Source organism: Hippocampus bargibanti, linkage group LG02, assembly GCF_051943395.1.
Source record: "Hippocampus bargibanti isolate YZ-2025 linkage group LG02, ASM5194339v1, whole genome shotgun sequence".
Classification (NCBI taxonomy): domain Eukaryota; kingdom Metazoa; phylum Chordata; class Actinopteri; order Syngnathiformes; family Syngnathidae; genus Hippocampus; species Hippocampus bargibanti.
This window is the reverse complement of record NC_142735.1, coordinates 1,464,849-1,480,527: the sequence shown is the minus strand read 5'-3', so window position 1 is coordinate 1,480,527 and position 15,679 is coordinate 1,464,849. Positions and strand designations below refer to the sequence as shown.

The following is a 15,679-nucleotide window of genomic DNA, read 5'->3' as shown; positions in this document are numbered from 1 at the left end:
AGAAAGCATATTCTCCGAATCTGAAGCCATTGTTTTGATTCTCCAGCAAGGCAAGACGTCTTGGGGTGACATCACGAACAAGGGGGCGGGACCTTCTGAAATTGGCCACTTCCGGGTCCTTTTTTTTTTGCAGATTTTGGACACTTTTTATTTTATTTTTTTATTTTTTTATTATTTTTATTATTTTTATTGGTGTTTTGCATTTGACTAAAAATATCATACTGCGTTTTGGGTATTTTAGATGCTATAAAACGTTTTTCTGGTGTCAGTTAAAAAACAAAAAAGTGACGTCGGTTGTCCTTTAAAGGACAACCGACATCACTTTTTTTGTTTCCTACCGTTGAGCAGACAACGCAACGCAAACGTTACATTGTGCACCGTGACGATAAACGACAACTGGAGCGAAATCTTCAGCAGCGGTTATTTACCATAAATTCAGCAAGGGAGCATTTGTGGTAGGTACTTCCTTAATTTAAAAAAATTCTTTATAATTCGAACTATGTGTTTTTTTGTTTTTTGCTATTAGTCGTCTTATTGTATTTCAAATTGTGAAAAATCAGGCAGGCAACTTTATGGCCGGGCAGGCAACTTTTTAGAGTTGTCTGCCCGAATGTTCACTAACTTTTTGTCATGAGTTTCAGACACTGCTAAGAACCACTGATCCTATACCTTTGCACGAGCTTCAAGACCCAATCCTAATCAAAATGAAGAATTTGCATTGGATAGCTGTTCCTGAGAACGCACAGTGCGTAATCCACAAATGAAAAATCTCTTTTAGCTGTGAAACAGACCCAAAATAAGCATAAATCTCAGAAGACAGACTCAATAATAGGCAAGGATCTGGGAAATCACTGATGACAACACATTACTCTCTTTACTACGAGGGAAATAGTTCACAGTATCCAAAAAAATACAAGAAATGTTACAAGCTTTGACACATAATTGTCAGCTCATCCCAACTGACTTGGAACGAGAGGTAACGGTATACCCAAATCATAGGGCGCATATAGAAAAACAATCTCTCACACTCACACAGGGCTCTTTCGAGTCTTCATTTGAGCAAAGATGCATTCATTTGGAAGAAAAGAAAAAAGATCCGTGGGGTGAATGTGTTAAAATAAAATAGATCCAATTTTAATTGAGCATGATGCAGATAACAACCCTTTTGAGGCCAAGAGAGGGAATTTTTATTTCAGGCAAGCAGCTGCAAGTGACTTAGTGAGGGAGAAAACATCACATCTGTAAGAATTATCTTTTATTTGCGAGAATAAAAATAATCATTTCATTTGTAGTGGTGGTTGTCTTCCGTTACTGACCTTTTATGCATCATTTTTTGCTAATGGGGAAAAAAATAACCAACAACTGTCATTGTCCAAATATAAATTGGCGGTTTTCACCCGGGCTATTTTGCCACAATTAAGAATACATGTCATGGTGACAAGAGAACCCAACAGAAAAGTCAGTGGTGGCTCATTTCTATTTGGATACCTGGAAGCAATACTTAGAACCAAGACTACAAGAACACATGGAAGTAGCGAGACTGTTGCCTCTAAGATCCAAATGTAAATAAATGAGGTGTAGTAGTTATATGTCATCAAATGGTGAGTATAGTTTTTACTTTTTTGAATGTTGCTGTGCCAATGAACATTTTGTGTTTTGGAGCCTTTTACTGAGCGAATTGCTTGTTCTGTAGCCACAAAGGGACATAAGTCTTCTTGTGCCGGTACCAAGCCCGGATAAATACAGAGAGTTGTGTCAGGAAGGGCACCGACGTAAAAGCTTGGCCAAAACAAACATGCGGATCATACCTCTAAACATGGAGGACACTGAAGGGAAAAGCCGAAAGTTGCTGTGGCGACCCCTTGAAGGGAAAGGCCGAAAGGAAAAGAAGAAGAAGTACAGTAAAGTCTCGTTATATCGATATTCAAGGGAGTCCGAAAAAATATTGATATAACCGGGACTATCGATATATCCGACCCTGTTTGCATGTAATTTTCTCCGTGCGTGCATAGAAATACTATCGATATAACCGGGACTATCGATATATCCGATATCGATATAACGAGACTTTACTGTAGTTATATGAATCAGACCAATTCCAAAAAAATACCGTAATCTCCAGTGTTAAGATGCGCCGGAGTATAAGGCGCACCTCCAATGAATGGTCCATTTCAAACTTTTTCCATATATAAGGCCACCGGGTTATAAGGCTCACTTTCAACGAATGAAAACAGTTTTCCAAATACAGTAAAGTCTCGTTATATCGATATTCTCGGGAGTCGGAAAAAATATCGATATAACCAGACTATCGATATATCCGATCCTGAGGCATGTAAATTTTCTCCTTGAGTTCATAGAAATAGTATCGAAATAACCGATATCGATATAACGAGACTTTACTGTATATAAATATATATCAAGGTTTTCCAATACTGTGGCTCAATATTATTTCATATATAAGGCACAAGTGTGTATAAGGCACAGGGTCGTCTTTTGAGGGAAATGAAGGCTTTTGGGGGCACCTTATACACCGGAAAATACGGTACTTGAGTTTGAAATTTTGGGTTCTAGCTCCCTTGGCACATAAACTGGCTATCTAGCTGCTACCTAGCTGGCTATCTACTGGCTGGCTAGCTAGCTGTCTAGCTGGCTATCGAACTATCTATTAGCTAGCTGGCTAGCTTTCTGAGTTACTTCTGGGTTGAGTGAATGCTGGCACATGTGGCTGCCGCTGCTCACCCACAGAAAAACTTATCCTTCGACTGAAAAGTGCCCTTGAGATTTTTGAAAGGCGCTTATAAATAAAATGTTTTATTATTATTGTCATTATCATAATTGTATATACCTCAACCTCTTTGTACCGTGTCAGTAGCTTTTATCCCCCTCTACACTGTGATAGTTTGTCTTTTGCTAGCTTATTCTAGCATCATTTTCAGTTTTTCCAGTTCAACAATAAAGAAGCAGAGTTCTTTCCATAGCAAGCTAATTCACACTTTAAGTAAGCCAATACAAAATATTGTACCAGTTATACATTGCTTCACTAAGGTTCAAATATAGCTTTTGTGTGGGTCCACCATAAAACATGATCATATTCTTTGTGTAAAAGGCCACTATCTACTCTCCATGTACGTATATGATTTCTAAAAATAGCATCGCAAAGCCTATCTGCTCTCCACAGCTGTTTATTCTTCCTATCACCATTTTTTTTTTAAATGACAGTCAAAAAAGGGTGCGCAAGAGGATGACACCAGCATTGGATGTCGCGAGGAAATATGGTCAAACACATGTTTGCTAATCTTCTACTTCTATGGTCACTCTGGCTTTACACGAACGGGAAAATGGATAACGGTACAAAGGTAGGCTCAAGAAGAGGAAATTATCAACTTCCACGATATATCTATTCATGTACAGTATGTATATACTTTTTTCTATTACAGTAAAGTCTCGTTATATCGATATCGGATATATCGATAGTCCCGGTTATATCGATAGTATTTCTATGCACGCACGGAGAAAATTGCATGCAAACAGGGTCGGATATATCGATAGTCCCGGTTATATCGATATTTTTTCGGACTCCCTTGAATATCGATATAACGAGACTTTACTGTATCTTAAAAGTACGCACTGGTGATAATTAATCTTTGGTTTCAAGGAGCAATCCTGGAGAAACCAGAACCTTGATTCCATCCCTCCGGATTTGGATGTGCGATTAAGAAGCCTTGACCTATCCAATAACTTCATCAGACGGCTGCACAAAGTTGATTTGCCGTACTTGAAGCAGCTGGACTTGAGCAACAACCAGCTGGAGCTCATCTCTGAGGGAGCTCTAAGAGACCTGGTTGTGCTTGAGAAGATGAATCTGTCCGTAAATACGCTGAACACCAACCTTGACAGAAACAGCAAAGGCGTACAATCCATCGGCGGACTGAAGTTTTTGGACATATCTTGGAATAACTTGGGGAACGAAGCGGTTAAACTGTATCTCCGAAACAAATCCTCTCTTGAGCAACTGAAGATGAGTGGCAATTCCTTAACATGGCTTACACGCCGCTTGTTCCAAGAAAGTGAAAACATCAGGAGCATTACTATGGATAACAATCTGATATCAGCAATTGACGAAGGAACATTTGAAGCGCTCGGAAATCTCGAAAAGCTAAACCTAGCTAGAAATAACCTGGCTCACATATGTGATTTTAAATTACAACGAGTTCAATATTTAAATCTAAGTAGGAATTCCATTGAGTTCTTTGTTACCGCTGAAGATAACCACATGTACTCCCTTGAAATTCTTGACCTTAGTCATAACAAACTGCTTTATTTCCCCATTCTGCCAAAGCGTAACCAATTGAAATTTCTTTACTTGCAACATAATCTTGTAGGGACGTTAACTTCAGAGGTATTAATGGTATCAGAGGCTAACGCCCTTTATAACGAAGTGGCCAGAAAGAAGGATGTAAGAATCGGAAAAAATCATCTCCACTCAACCTGGAGACTGATGCCACTGCTCCATATTGACCTGAGCTATAACCACTTTACATCTTTTCCACTGGAAACATTGAGCCTTCTATCAACTTTGGAAACTCTCGATTTCGCTTTTAATTGCGTGCAAAATCTCACATGGAACGTCCGACAGGAGAGTGCCTCTAAATACGCCAGGCAGCTTTACTTTCCTTCTTTAAGGTATCTAAACATGCAAAGCAATGGACTGGTATCTATTTCACCACTCTTTCTCAAAGCGCTCCCACAAGTTGAGACAATAAATCTCCGGGACAACGCGATTCAGCCTTGCGCTCCCGTGGGCCAAATGCCCAGCTCCTTATCATCACAGCCACGCAACTTGAACTCATTCTGTGTAGCCTTTGGTAAATTAAAAACTCTCAAACATCTGAGCCTTGAAGACAACGACATTAAAATTCTTCCGGAAAATGCATTCCGGGAAAGTTCTTTAGTGTCTCTTAACTTAGCTGGAAATTCTCACATGACCATGCGAGTTGACTCGCTGGAAGACATAAAAGAAAGTCTTCAGTCGTTGACGATCAGTGAATTGAACGTGACTAATTCCGAACTGTTTTTGCCTTGCATGCCACTACTAATGCATCTCAACATATCCAACAACCGTCTAAACGCTTTACCGCACAATTTAAATTGCTCTCCTCTGAAAGAACTCAGCATAAGAAATAATGCCTTTGTGTCTTTAAACGATTCATTGATTGTTACGTTATCAGCACACCTCCAGGTTCTGTATTTCAGTGGAAATGACTTCTCCTGTTGTGACAGTAATTGGCTGAGCGCCCTGAATAATTCCATGATTAAAATGCCGGATATCACTCACACCGAATGTGTTACCGAGGACAGCAGTGTCCTTATCGAAGAGTATTTGAAAAGTTCCTCAATGTATTGTTCGCAAGGCGTAAAAGAGAATCACTTGGGACAAATCTTTATCGTTATTCTGTTTGTAACTGTCTTCCTAACAATTTTCATGATGTTTGCTCGCAAAATATGTTCCCTAACAAAATCATTTGTCGTGTAATAAAACCACACTTGGTCACAAAGCCATGCCTCCCCATATACACAATTCCTAAATACAGTGAGACCTCATTTATTGTACATAAAATAAGGTATATTTTGTGTAGTTTTAAAGGACAACAAGTTATGTCCATAATTTGTAAAATGGCTTCAAATGACTTCTACTGACAAAGATTCCACCGCAAAGTACCACAAAATGCATTGTTTGTCGCTTTCTCGGTCAGGGGCGTTCCAAACATGATGTAACGTGAGGATCGTCATCAACTCGAAAACAAGACTTCCTGAATATTCAGTGCCAGTCTTAAAGGACAACCGACGTCTCCGGACAAGTTGTGTCCATAATTTATAAAATGGCTTCAAATGACTTCTACTGGGCGTATTTTACAAAGATTCCACCGCATATAGCTAGATTCTACCTTTTAAGACTCGTGCTGAATATTCAGGAAGTCTTGTTTTTGAGTTGGTGACGAGTCCGTACGTGACGTCACTAAAGGAACGCCCCTGACCGAACAAAAGACACATTGTAGTAGTCCTTCCATCAAGTCAATGTATTTTGCTGTAGTTGTTTGGTCTGAAAACCTTGTGTTGCACCAAAAAGCCACCAGAAGTGGGAGACCAAGCTCCATGAAAGGAATTTATCAGCCTGTGGAAACAGGCTGATTAATTCCTCACAGGAGCTTGGACGCCATTTTTTGCCTCTTTTTGGGTGATACATTTCCCTCCAATGTTGCCTCAAAATGACACGGAATAAATTATTTAATCGATTGCAAACATGTATGCTTTCCTCTTCAGAACTATTTGAATCATATTCATAACTGGATGTGTAACAAGAAAGCATACTCTCTGAATCTGAAGCCATTGTTTTGATTCTCCAGCAATGCAAGACGTCTTGGCGCGAAGTCATGAACTTTTTTGCAGATTTTGGACACTTTCTAAGTCATTTTTATTTGTGTTTTGCATTTGAATAAAAATATCATACTGCGTGTTTTGGGTATTTTAGATGCTATAAAACGTTTTTCTGATGTCAGTTAGGAAACAAAAAATCGGTTGTACTTTAAGGACAAAATTAACATAGACCAAATTAGCATTGTTCCTTTAGTCTCAAATAGATGTGCAATGGTCCTTTGCGACCTTAAATGCCTTGCAAATGACTAGAATAACGTTTGTCCCAGAGCACATTGAGGCCATTGGGGAAAAAAATAGCATCGAATAATGTTAAAACGATAAATACAAGGAATTGTGTCCCAATCAAACCGCAAATGCATGCATGATCAATTCAGTGATGGAAGGATATGGTGCAAAACAAAAGCAAACAATTTTAAGATGATTTAAGATTGGCTTGCCCTCTCAATCAGAAAACACATGACAACAGTGGTGAGCAATAATGCTCTTGTACTTGCAGACGCATACGTCTCCTGTTCATTGATATCAATTCCGGTATTAATGACCAAAACGTGCATACATCTTTAATATAATGGCCCCCGTTCAATATTTTGGGTACTTAATCACATTTTTAGCTGCGTGACAGGCCCGAGCAAAGAAAGGAGGAAAGAGATTGCATTGAATGTTGGTGTAGATCACAGGGGTCGGGAACCTTTTTGACTAAGAGAGCCATAAATGTAAAATGTGTATTTTTCAGTGAGAGTCGCACACACGCGAGCGCGCGCGCGCGCGCACGCAAAGACATAACTTTATGATAGTACTCACCGTTAACATGAATGTTTTTCCGTTCCTCGTGATTGGTAAAAATCCAGCCAAACGATCGGAATAAAAGCCGGGCGAAGTTACTGCTAGCGAGCCTGCACACTGCTCACATTAGCTTCCACACTTGCTTTCACTCGCAGAAGTATATTGATGCTAACGTTAGCATGGGGCTTGATAAAATGCCACTGACATTCGACTGTTTCATCGATCGTATTGTTTCATTGCAAATTAGAACCAGAACCTTTTCTCTCCACAAAGGCGAATCCTGCTGTGCATTCAAGCTGAAGTGTACTCGTCATTTGTTTTACTCGTCAGGTTTAATTAAAATGGGCGTTTACCTGTTTCAATATGCCGGCCAGTATCATCCAATCAAAATTGCGCTTTCCGCCAACCTAGGTCAGTGTCATCCAATCAAAATTGCGCTTTCCGCCAATTGCAGCCCCAAAAGGAAATGAAAAGCAAAACAGCGAGAATATGTATTTAGTTTTATCGGCGAGCCATATGCAATCATCAAAAGAGCCATATATGGCTTGCTACGTCTACACTGTAGAAGAATGAGAATGGAAGGATCACATTGTTTTCATTATTTTGTGGTTATCATTAATAGGAATCTGGAATCCACATGTAATCACCTGTTCGCTCCCCAACTTACAAACGAGATACGTTCTGAACGGTCGGTCGTAAGGTGAATTTGTTTGTAAATTGCTTCAATGCTATATTTTGTGTGAAATGTATGTTTCAGGCTTATGTAAATGCTGCTGATACATTTGTTTATGACTACTATCTCATAGTTGACCAGCAGATGGCTGTGCTTTATTTTTCTTGACATTACGTTGGGTTGTTGTCACTTCGGGTACAGGTTTTACTTTCCGCGCTACTTTCATTTTCACTGAGAAGACGGCGAGAATGGACGTGCTTTATCGCGGTACTGTTTAGCAAGGAAAATATAAAAAGGATGAAGATCAAAACTTCCATTTCGGACGGAAAGCGTGCATAGTGGTTTGTACGATTTATTGCATACATTTTATTTCATTGATGTAAAGTCCAAATGTTAATGTGTAAATAATAGCTATATTTTTATACTTGGTTGTAGTGCTACTGTGGTGTTGGTGGTGTGAAATCACATTAAAGAATTAACCGTCAGTACAGAGAACCAGAGTCGTCTGTTTCGAATGGAAGCACAGCTTATATAAGTATTTTTAAGGATTGTATCAGTAACCTGTATTGGGTTGTACTGAAAAATAAACATATATTAAAATATTTGCCTTATAAAGACATGTACATGTACAACTGGAGAGAATACTACATGTTACGACAAAAATGCTCGTATGTACCGTTGTTTGTAACTCAAAAGTTTGTAAGTAGGGAAGCATCTGTATCGCGCTTTATAATAATACATCTCATTTCTTAGCGCCTTTCAAAACTCTCAAGGTCACTTTAAAGTCACAGGATATTTTTCTGTGGATGAGCAGCGGCAGCCACATGCGCCAGCGTTCACTCAACCCAAAATAACTCAAATAGATAGAAAGCTGGCTAGCTAGCTAACAGCTATCCAATAGATATCTAGCTAAATAGATAGCTAATAGACAGCTGATAGCCAGCCAGACAGCTAATAGACCTAGCAAATAGATAATATTGTGTCCTGGTTACAATTTAATTATATTCAAATATAATAATAATAATAATAATAATAATAATAATAATAATAATAATAATAATAATAATAACATTACATTACATTTTAAGCGCCTTTCAATGCTCTCAAAGACACTATACAGTCACAGACAAGCATAGGCACATATAGGTATATAGGTATATATGTATAGGCATATATGGATACTTTAATATATATTATAGACTCAAGACAACATACCTAACATTTCATAAAAAACAACACAATCGTCTTTTTTTCACTTTTGTTCTAAATCTTCCACTGTTTCTGAAGCTAGAATAAAGCACTAACATGGAAAAAAGGGAAATGATGCCCATTTGTGGAAGTGAAAACATTGACAGAGGCCATGACCAGAATAGAAATTTGAAGAAGGTCAGAAAGGTATAACTTTAAATGCAAAGAAGAATTTTAACGTTAGTTCTATATTTTACCGGGAGCCAGTGGAGCTCTTGGAGGACGGGGGCGGTGTGGTGAAAGGATGAGGTTCTGGTGATGATCCGGGCTGAATAATTCTGGACGAGTTGAAGTTTGTGGAGAAGTTTCTGAGGGACACTAAAGAGAAGTGAATTGCAATAGTCAATCTGGGAGGTGACAAGACTATGAATGAGGAAATCAGTGGTGTGAGGAGTGAGAGACGGGCGGAGACGATTGATGTTGCGTAGGTGGAAGTACGCAGACCGGGTTAAGTTATTTATATGGGATATGAATGGCAATGAATGAGTTAAAAACCTAACATGACCATATGAAAATTCTGAAAATGATCCCAACCCCCCCCCCAAAAAAAAAAAAAAAACAATCTCAGTCGGCAAACATCCCAGAGTTCCAAGTGCGAAAGTTCGAAGAACCTGAAGTTGTCGTGTCTCACGTTGTAAGCCCGGAGCAACTTCTCCATTCAAGCTGCAGGCGCTTTTTTTAATGGCTACGTTATTTCATCTCCCATCTGCTTTTTCTCAGCTTTTTTACAACCCTCGCAGATTCTGTGATCACATTTTCAAAACTTAACAGGGCACTTATCCTTATTGTTCATTTCTGTTCTTTGGAGAACCCCCCATCCACCACTTTTTTTTTTTTTTTTTGGGGGGGGGGTTTTGTTTTGTTTAATATTCCACGTGTTTCTGGTTACAATTATGTTTTTTTCGGTCCTCATGTTGAAGCAGCTGGGAATCCAGTAGTTCATATGTTGAGCAGAAGTGCATTCCCGATATCGGAGCCTATGTAATCGCCCGGTTCTCCAAGAGAGAACAATGGTGCAGGGCTCAGGTGACAAAAGATATGTGGTACAAGCAAAGGTGGGTGTGTATTTGTTTTGAAGGTTTGTAGAAGTCGCTACTAGGTCAGGAAAGGTCAACCATCGTTCAAGGAAGCAGGCAGCTTGAGTGATCTAGTCCAGTGGTCCCCAACCTTTTTTTGCGCCACGGACCGGTTTAATGTCAGACAATATTTTCACGGACCGGCGGATGAAGAAACTTACCAAATACGTTTTTTTTTAACTCATTTTGCTAGCTTACGGGGGGCTAATTTTGGCGGTATGTATCACGTGGCCTAGACAAGCGTTTTGACATGCGTCAAGAGTAAATCATAGACGGATGTAATCTGGTAATTTTTCATTTTATGCAAATTATTTATTCTGTCTACGCGGCCCGGTACCAAATGACCCACGGACCGGTACCGGTCCGCGGCCCGGGGGTTGGGGACCTCTGATCTAGTCTATTTCCTCGATGTGCTTCACATCATCAACAGTATAACATTAAAACCAGTGACAAACTAAAGTATTTGAGACATTTACCCTGAAATGCAACGGAAAGAAAACATTAATCTAATGAAATCATGAAGTGAAAGAGCAATATTTTAAAAATGACACTGATACCTTGGTTTACGAACCACTTGGCTGACGAACTTTCCGCTTTACGAACGTTAAATTTATGAAAATTTTACCTTGGCATACGAACTATTTTTCGGGATACACACGGAGCTGCCACAATGAGTGATGTGTCTTTCGCGAACGAGTGTGTTCTCCTCACAAGAAAATGACATGTTTTGGTCCTCTATTCCCCGCCTTCAGTCGTCGGTTAAAGCCACGTGATTGGTCAAGAACGCAGCAGTGAGGGGAGGTGGTTTAAACATGAAAGAGACAGCCAGACGACAGAGAGAGAGTGACAAAATGGATAGAAAACATTGAAATTTGGACTTGTTTCAACTTTGATAGTTCAAAGGCAGAGTGTAGACTGCAAGGTTAAAATTCCCATCAATCAGGCTCCACAAATAACCCGCACAAACCATCAGTTCAATTTGAAATGAAAAGACAAGCAAGGGAACAAGTTTCTAGTGTGTCTATTGGCATCTGTTGCAATATCACAACTTCCAAGATGTATAACCCAGAGCTCCTTGAGACACTTTATGCATAAAGCTATCCATTCCATCAAGCCATCAACGACCATCACAAAGGTAAATAAAATTACTTTATTATAAGGTACAGTTTATTTCTTTATTTATAATACCATAGCACATTTATTATACATAAAATAAGGTATATTTTGTGTAGTTTTAAGGCTTAAAAACTAGTAGAAAAAAAGTAGAAAATTATGTTTTATGGGGATCTAGGAATGGATTATTCTCATTTTAATGGTTTCCTATGGGAAATTAATTTTTGAGATACACAATTTTCGCCTTCCTCACTCCTTCTGGGAACCAATTAAGTTCGTAAGCCAAGGTATCACTGCAGCTCCCTTTTTAATGATTTCAACAGCAGTTTTGCCTTCGTGATGTTCCACATGCATGGAAGATCATCAAAAGAGCCGAGACTGTTTTTGAGGCCACATGTGTGAGCTGATACGATCAACTTTATTTCTACATGTGGTCCTATCAGCAGCGTTGAGGATTAAAATAAGGCTGCAATCACTTTTTTTGCGACGTACAGCATTTCAGATGAAAGTCAATTCGCTGATGCACAATCTGCTCTGCTCTCTGTCCCACATGCTGGAGGAGGGGGGGGGGGACGTCCAGCAGGCAGAACAGCTCACAAAATGACAGCTTGAACATCATCTAGTGATTACGACCGAGTCTTCTGCATGGGCCGCCAGATTGTTGGGCCTGTGCCTTTTTTAACTTGTACGAGGCCAAGAAAAACAGGAGTCGGCGCCTTATCCATGAAACTTCTGAGGAGGCAGCGTCAGTTGTATTTACGTGCGAGAGTCATCATTTTTGGCAGAAGAAAAAATGGTCAATAAGTTAGGAACAGACCACCTGGGGTTTTGGAAGAGATCTCCATTTGTCTGTCGACCGCACTCTAAAAAAACAATTTTTTTATGGATGAAAAGGTTTCTTCAGCTGTCATGTGTACTTCTTTGAAAGTGTCGGATGTTTTGCTTCTCATCCAAGAAGCTTCGTCAGCAATCTAAAAGGTGGCAGTGCAAGACCTCTGCTTTGATAGGTCCGTCCTCTAAGGTTGGGGGGGGAGTAGAGGACTTATCACACACACTTTTCGCCTTATACACTCTGTCTGGGAACCAATTAAGTTCGTAAGCCAAAGGTATCACTGTAATCAGCCTGCATGTTTTGGGTATTTTAGATGCTATGAAACGTTGTTCTGATGTCAGTTAGGAAACAACAAAATGGTGTCGGTTGTCCTTTAAGTACATAACAAATGTTATATAATGAGATTTGATTTTATAATGGCTACTGACTACTTTAAAAGTTTTTGACACTCTCGTGACGATTTCCATAAAGTGTCATCCAGAGTTAAAGAGGCCATGCATCATCGACACGTGCAACTTGTCAATGACAGCAGCTCAGGTCAAAGACCGGCCGGCCTTTAGCTTTCTGCCCTCCCCAGCACAATAAATAATGAGGCATGGTTGTATCCACACAGATTCCTTCTTGATCCCATGGGGGTAGGCGGAAATCGAGGCGTTTGATGTGAAAGAGTCTTGTTGCAGCACAATAAAGAACGCCATTGTATGCTAATGCTTTGGACAAGACCATATGACCACGACGGTGCAGGGCACTGGCTTGTGTTGGAGGGACGCTTAGCATTTTTTTGTCTCAACGCACAGTGCTCCCGACACAGCATTTCGTTTTACTTCAAAAGAAATAACATTTGAATTCACTTGTTCCAGATTTGTACACTTTGTGTGTACCATCACAGCCAAAGGTAAAATCCATACTTTGATTGTTTAATCGTGTTCCTCAGAGAGGTCAGAACTAGTGTGGCTAATAACCTAAATCCCAGAGGTGACCACCTAACTTGAGCTCCATTGTAACTTCATCGGAATAGAGGTCATCTATCCAAATCAAAGTCAATGATTTAAAGCTGTGGTTCTTAATCTTGTCGGAGGCACCGAACCCCATCAGTTTCATATGATCATTCAACGAACCCTTCTTCCAATGACTGTGCCTACTAACTGCAGACTAGACCGAGGGGTGGATCTCTGTGGCGGGGGATCCACCGAACCCCTGAGACCGACTCACCGAACCCCGAGGGTTCGATCGAACCCATGTTAAGAACCACTGTTTTAAAGCCTTTCGTAAAATCAATAGTACTTGTTCACTGATCAGTTCCTCGGAATTTGTTGACTGTCCATTGAGAACTGGGTTGTCGCTCTGTTTGGGAGTTCGGTATTAATACTGGGTGAGCGCATCACGTGGCTTCGCGGATGTTTCACAATTGGTTGAGACATTTTGTGTTTCGTGACGATACTCTGGCATCGCCCCTGCTTTTATAGACCAACTCAAGAACTTTGCATTTGCCGATGTTTTCCTGGCACCTCACACAGAGCAAACGGTTAGGATGGTCACCTTACGCCACGTATACAGCCGGCTAACCCTGGTAAAGATCTAACGCTATACGTTTTGAAGCCAGTCATACTAGATTGATGATTTTTCACAAAATATGACTTCACTCCTAAAAGTTCATACTGACTGTTGTTTTTGGTTTACAGCTCTGGAGTCGAAAATGAACTGGGGTTCCTTTTACGCCGTGATCAGCGGCGTAAACAGGCACTCCACAGGCATCGGTCGCATTTGGCTCTCCGTCATCTTCATCTTCCGAATCCTGGTCCTTGTGGTTGCGGCTGAGACCGTCTGGGGAGATGAGAAATCCGGCTTCATCTGTAACACCCAACAGCCCGGATGCAATAGCGTCTGCTACGATCAGTTCTTTCCCATATCGCACATCCGTCTTTGGGCGCTCCAGATTATCTTAGTTTCCACTCCGGCACTCCTTGTGGCCATGCATGTGGCCCATCGCCGCCACATTGAAAAGAAGATCCTCAAACGGGCGGGTCGTAACAGTCCCAAAGACCTGGAGCATATCAAGACCCAGAAGTTTCTGATCACTGGAGCTCTTTGGTGGACCTACATGATCAGCATTGTCTTCCGAATCCTCTTTGAGGTTGCTTTTCTCTACATTTTCTACATGATCTACCCCGGTTTCAGGATGGTGCGCTTGGTGAAGTGCGATTCGTACCCGTGCCCCAACACAGTGGACTGTTTTGTTTCCAGGCCTACAGAGAAGACCATCTTTACTGTCTTCATGCTGATCGCGTCTGGAGTGTGTGTATTGCTCAACCTGGCCGAGGTGGTTTACCTCACAGGTAGGGCGTGCAAACGATTCTTCCGACGCTCTGAGGAAGAGTCCAAAATGGACTGGATGACTCAAAAATTGTCTTCTTACAAATTGAGGACAATCAGTTGACAGCTGATCATTTTTTTCCCCCCAGAAATAATAAACAAAGCCCTTGATTCTCCTTTTAAACTACTAAATAACTATGTAGCATGTTGCTAATAATCATTTGATAGTATTATTTATTGGCAGACTAAAATACTGAACACGGGGCGAATTGGTAATCGAGTGGTTAGCACGCCAGCTTCACAGGGCAGAGGTCGTGAGTTCAAGACCTGGTCCGGTCTCCCTGTATGGACTTTGCATGTTCTCCCTGGCCCCGTGTGGGTTTTCAGTTGGGAGTTTCGTTGTATTTATTCTTTTTTTAAAACTATTTATTTTCAATTGTTTATTTAGGGTGTTTTTTTTCAATGAACCTTCATGTAAAATATATTGTAGTTGAATCACATAAGTACACTTTTAATGTTCTTATATTTGTCACGTTTCGGTTTGCGACCAACGGGCGGCACCGTAGGGCCCCGCCTACAGCTGTACAGGTGTGGGTCATTTTAATCAGTGACAGTTAGAAGGACTTCCGGCACAACCATTCAGTGTCGGGTAATTGTTTGTTTCACCCTGTCAGGTTTGTTTCGTCTTGTCATGTTTTATTCATGGTTTTGTTTGCTACTTTGGACATTTTTGTTCTGATGACTTTGTTGTTTGAGATTTTGTTCGTGTTGACTTTATTTAATACAATTTGTCAAATACACCCTGCACCTCTCTCCTGCATTTTCTGGGGTCCACCACAATATTTAAGCACAGAGTTAATGTTCAAATGGTGTATAAAGGAAAATTATACAAAAAAAAAATTTGGGCCTACAATGCTACTATATTTTGATGTTAGGGGATTAAGGGGTTTAAGGACAACCGACGCATAATAATAATAATAATAATAATAATAATACCATTTATAAGCGCCTTTCAAAACTCTCTAAAACTATAGCTATATGCCGTGGAATCTTTGTAAAATATGCTCAGTAGAAGTCATTTGAAGTGATTTTACAAATTATGGACACAACTTGTCCGGGGGCGTCGGTTGTCCTTTAACAAACATAATAAACACGAAAACGCCAATTTCAAATAACTGTACTCTGTTGGTTTTAGGTCTTGTACCT

The 15,679-nt window shown here is 40.2% G+C and overlaps 2 protein-coding genes across 5 annotated transcripts; both read left to right on the top strand.

The window, feature by feature from the left end:
* Positions 1–3,247: 3,247 nt before the first annotated feature.
* LOC148901097 (transforming growth factor beta activator LRRC33-like) lies at positions 3,248–5,677 on the top strand. The gene is made up of 2 exons (XM_089019867.1): positions 3,248–3,356; positions 3,656–5,677. The coding sequence occupies exons 1-2, from the start codon at positions 3,258–3,260 to the stop codon at positions 5,531–5,533; spliced, it is 1,977 nt and encodes a 658-aa protein (XP_088875993.1). The 5' UTR covers positions 3,248–3,257; the 3' UTR covers positions 5,534–5,677.
* On the top strand, positions 3,253–14,597 carry LOC148901096 (gap junction beta-1 protein-like). 4 transcript variants are annotated; one of them, XM_089019940.1, is made up of 2 exons: positions 3,253–3,356; positions 13,843–14,597. In XM_089019940.1, the coding sequence occupies exon 2, from the start codon at positions 13,857–13,859 to the stop codon at positions 14,595–14,597; it is 741 nt and encodes a 246-aa protein (XP_088876066.1). In that variant the 5' UTR covers positions 3,253–3,356; positions 13,843–13,856. The 4 variants fall into 4 exon arrangements, with proteins under 4 accessions (XP_088876066.1, XP_088876047.1, XP_088876038.1 ...); XM_089019921.1 differs by lacking the exon at positions 3,253–3,356 and adding an exon at positions 11,905–13,055; XM_089019912.1 differs by lacking the exon at positions 3,253–3,356 and adding an exon at positions 11,905–13,055 and having other exon boundaries at positions 13,627–14,597.
* Positions 14,598–15,679: the final 1,082 nt, after the last annotated feature.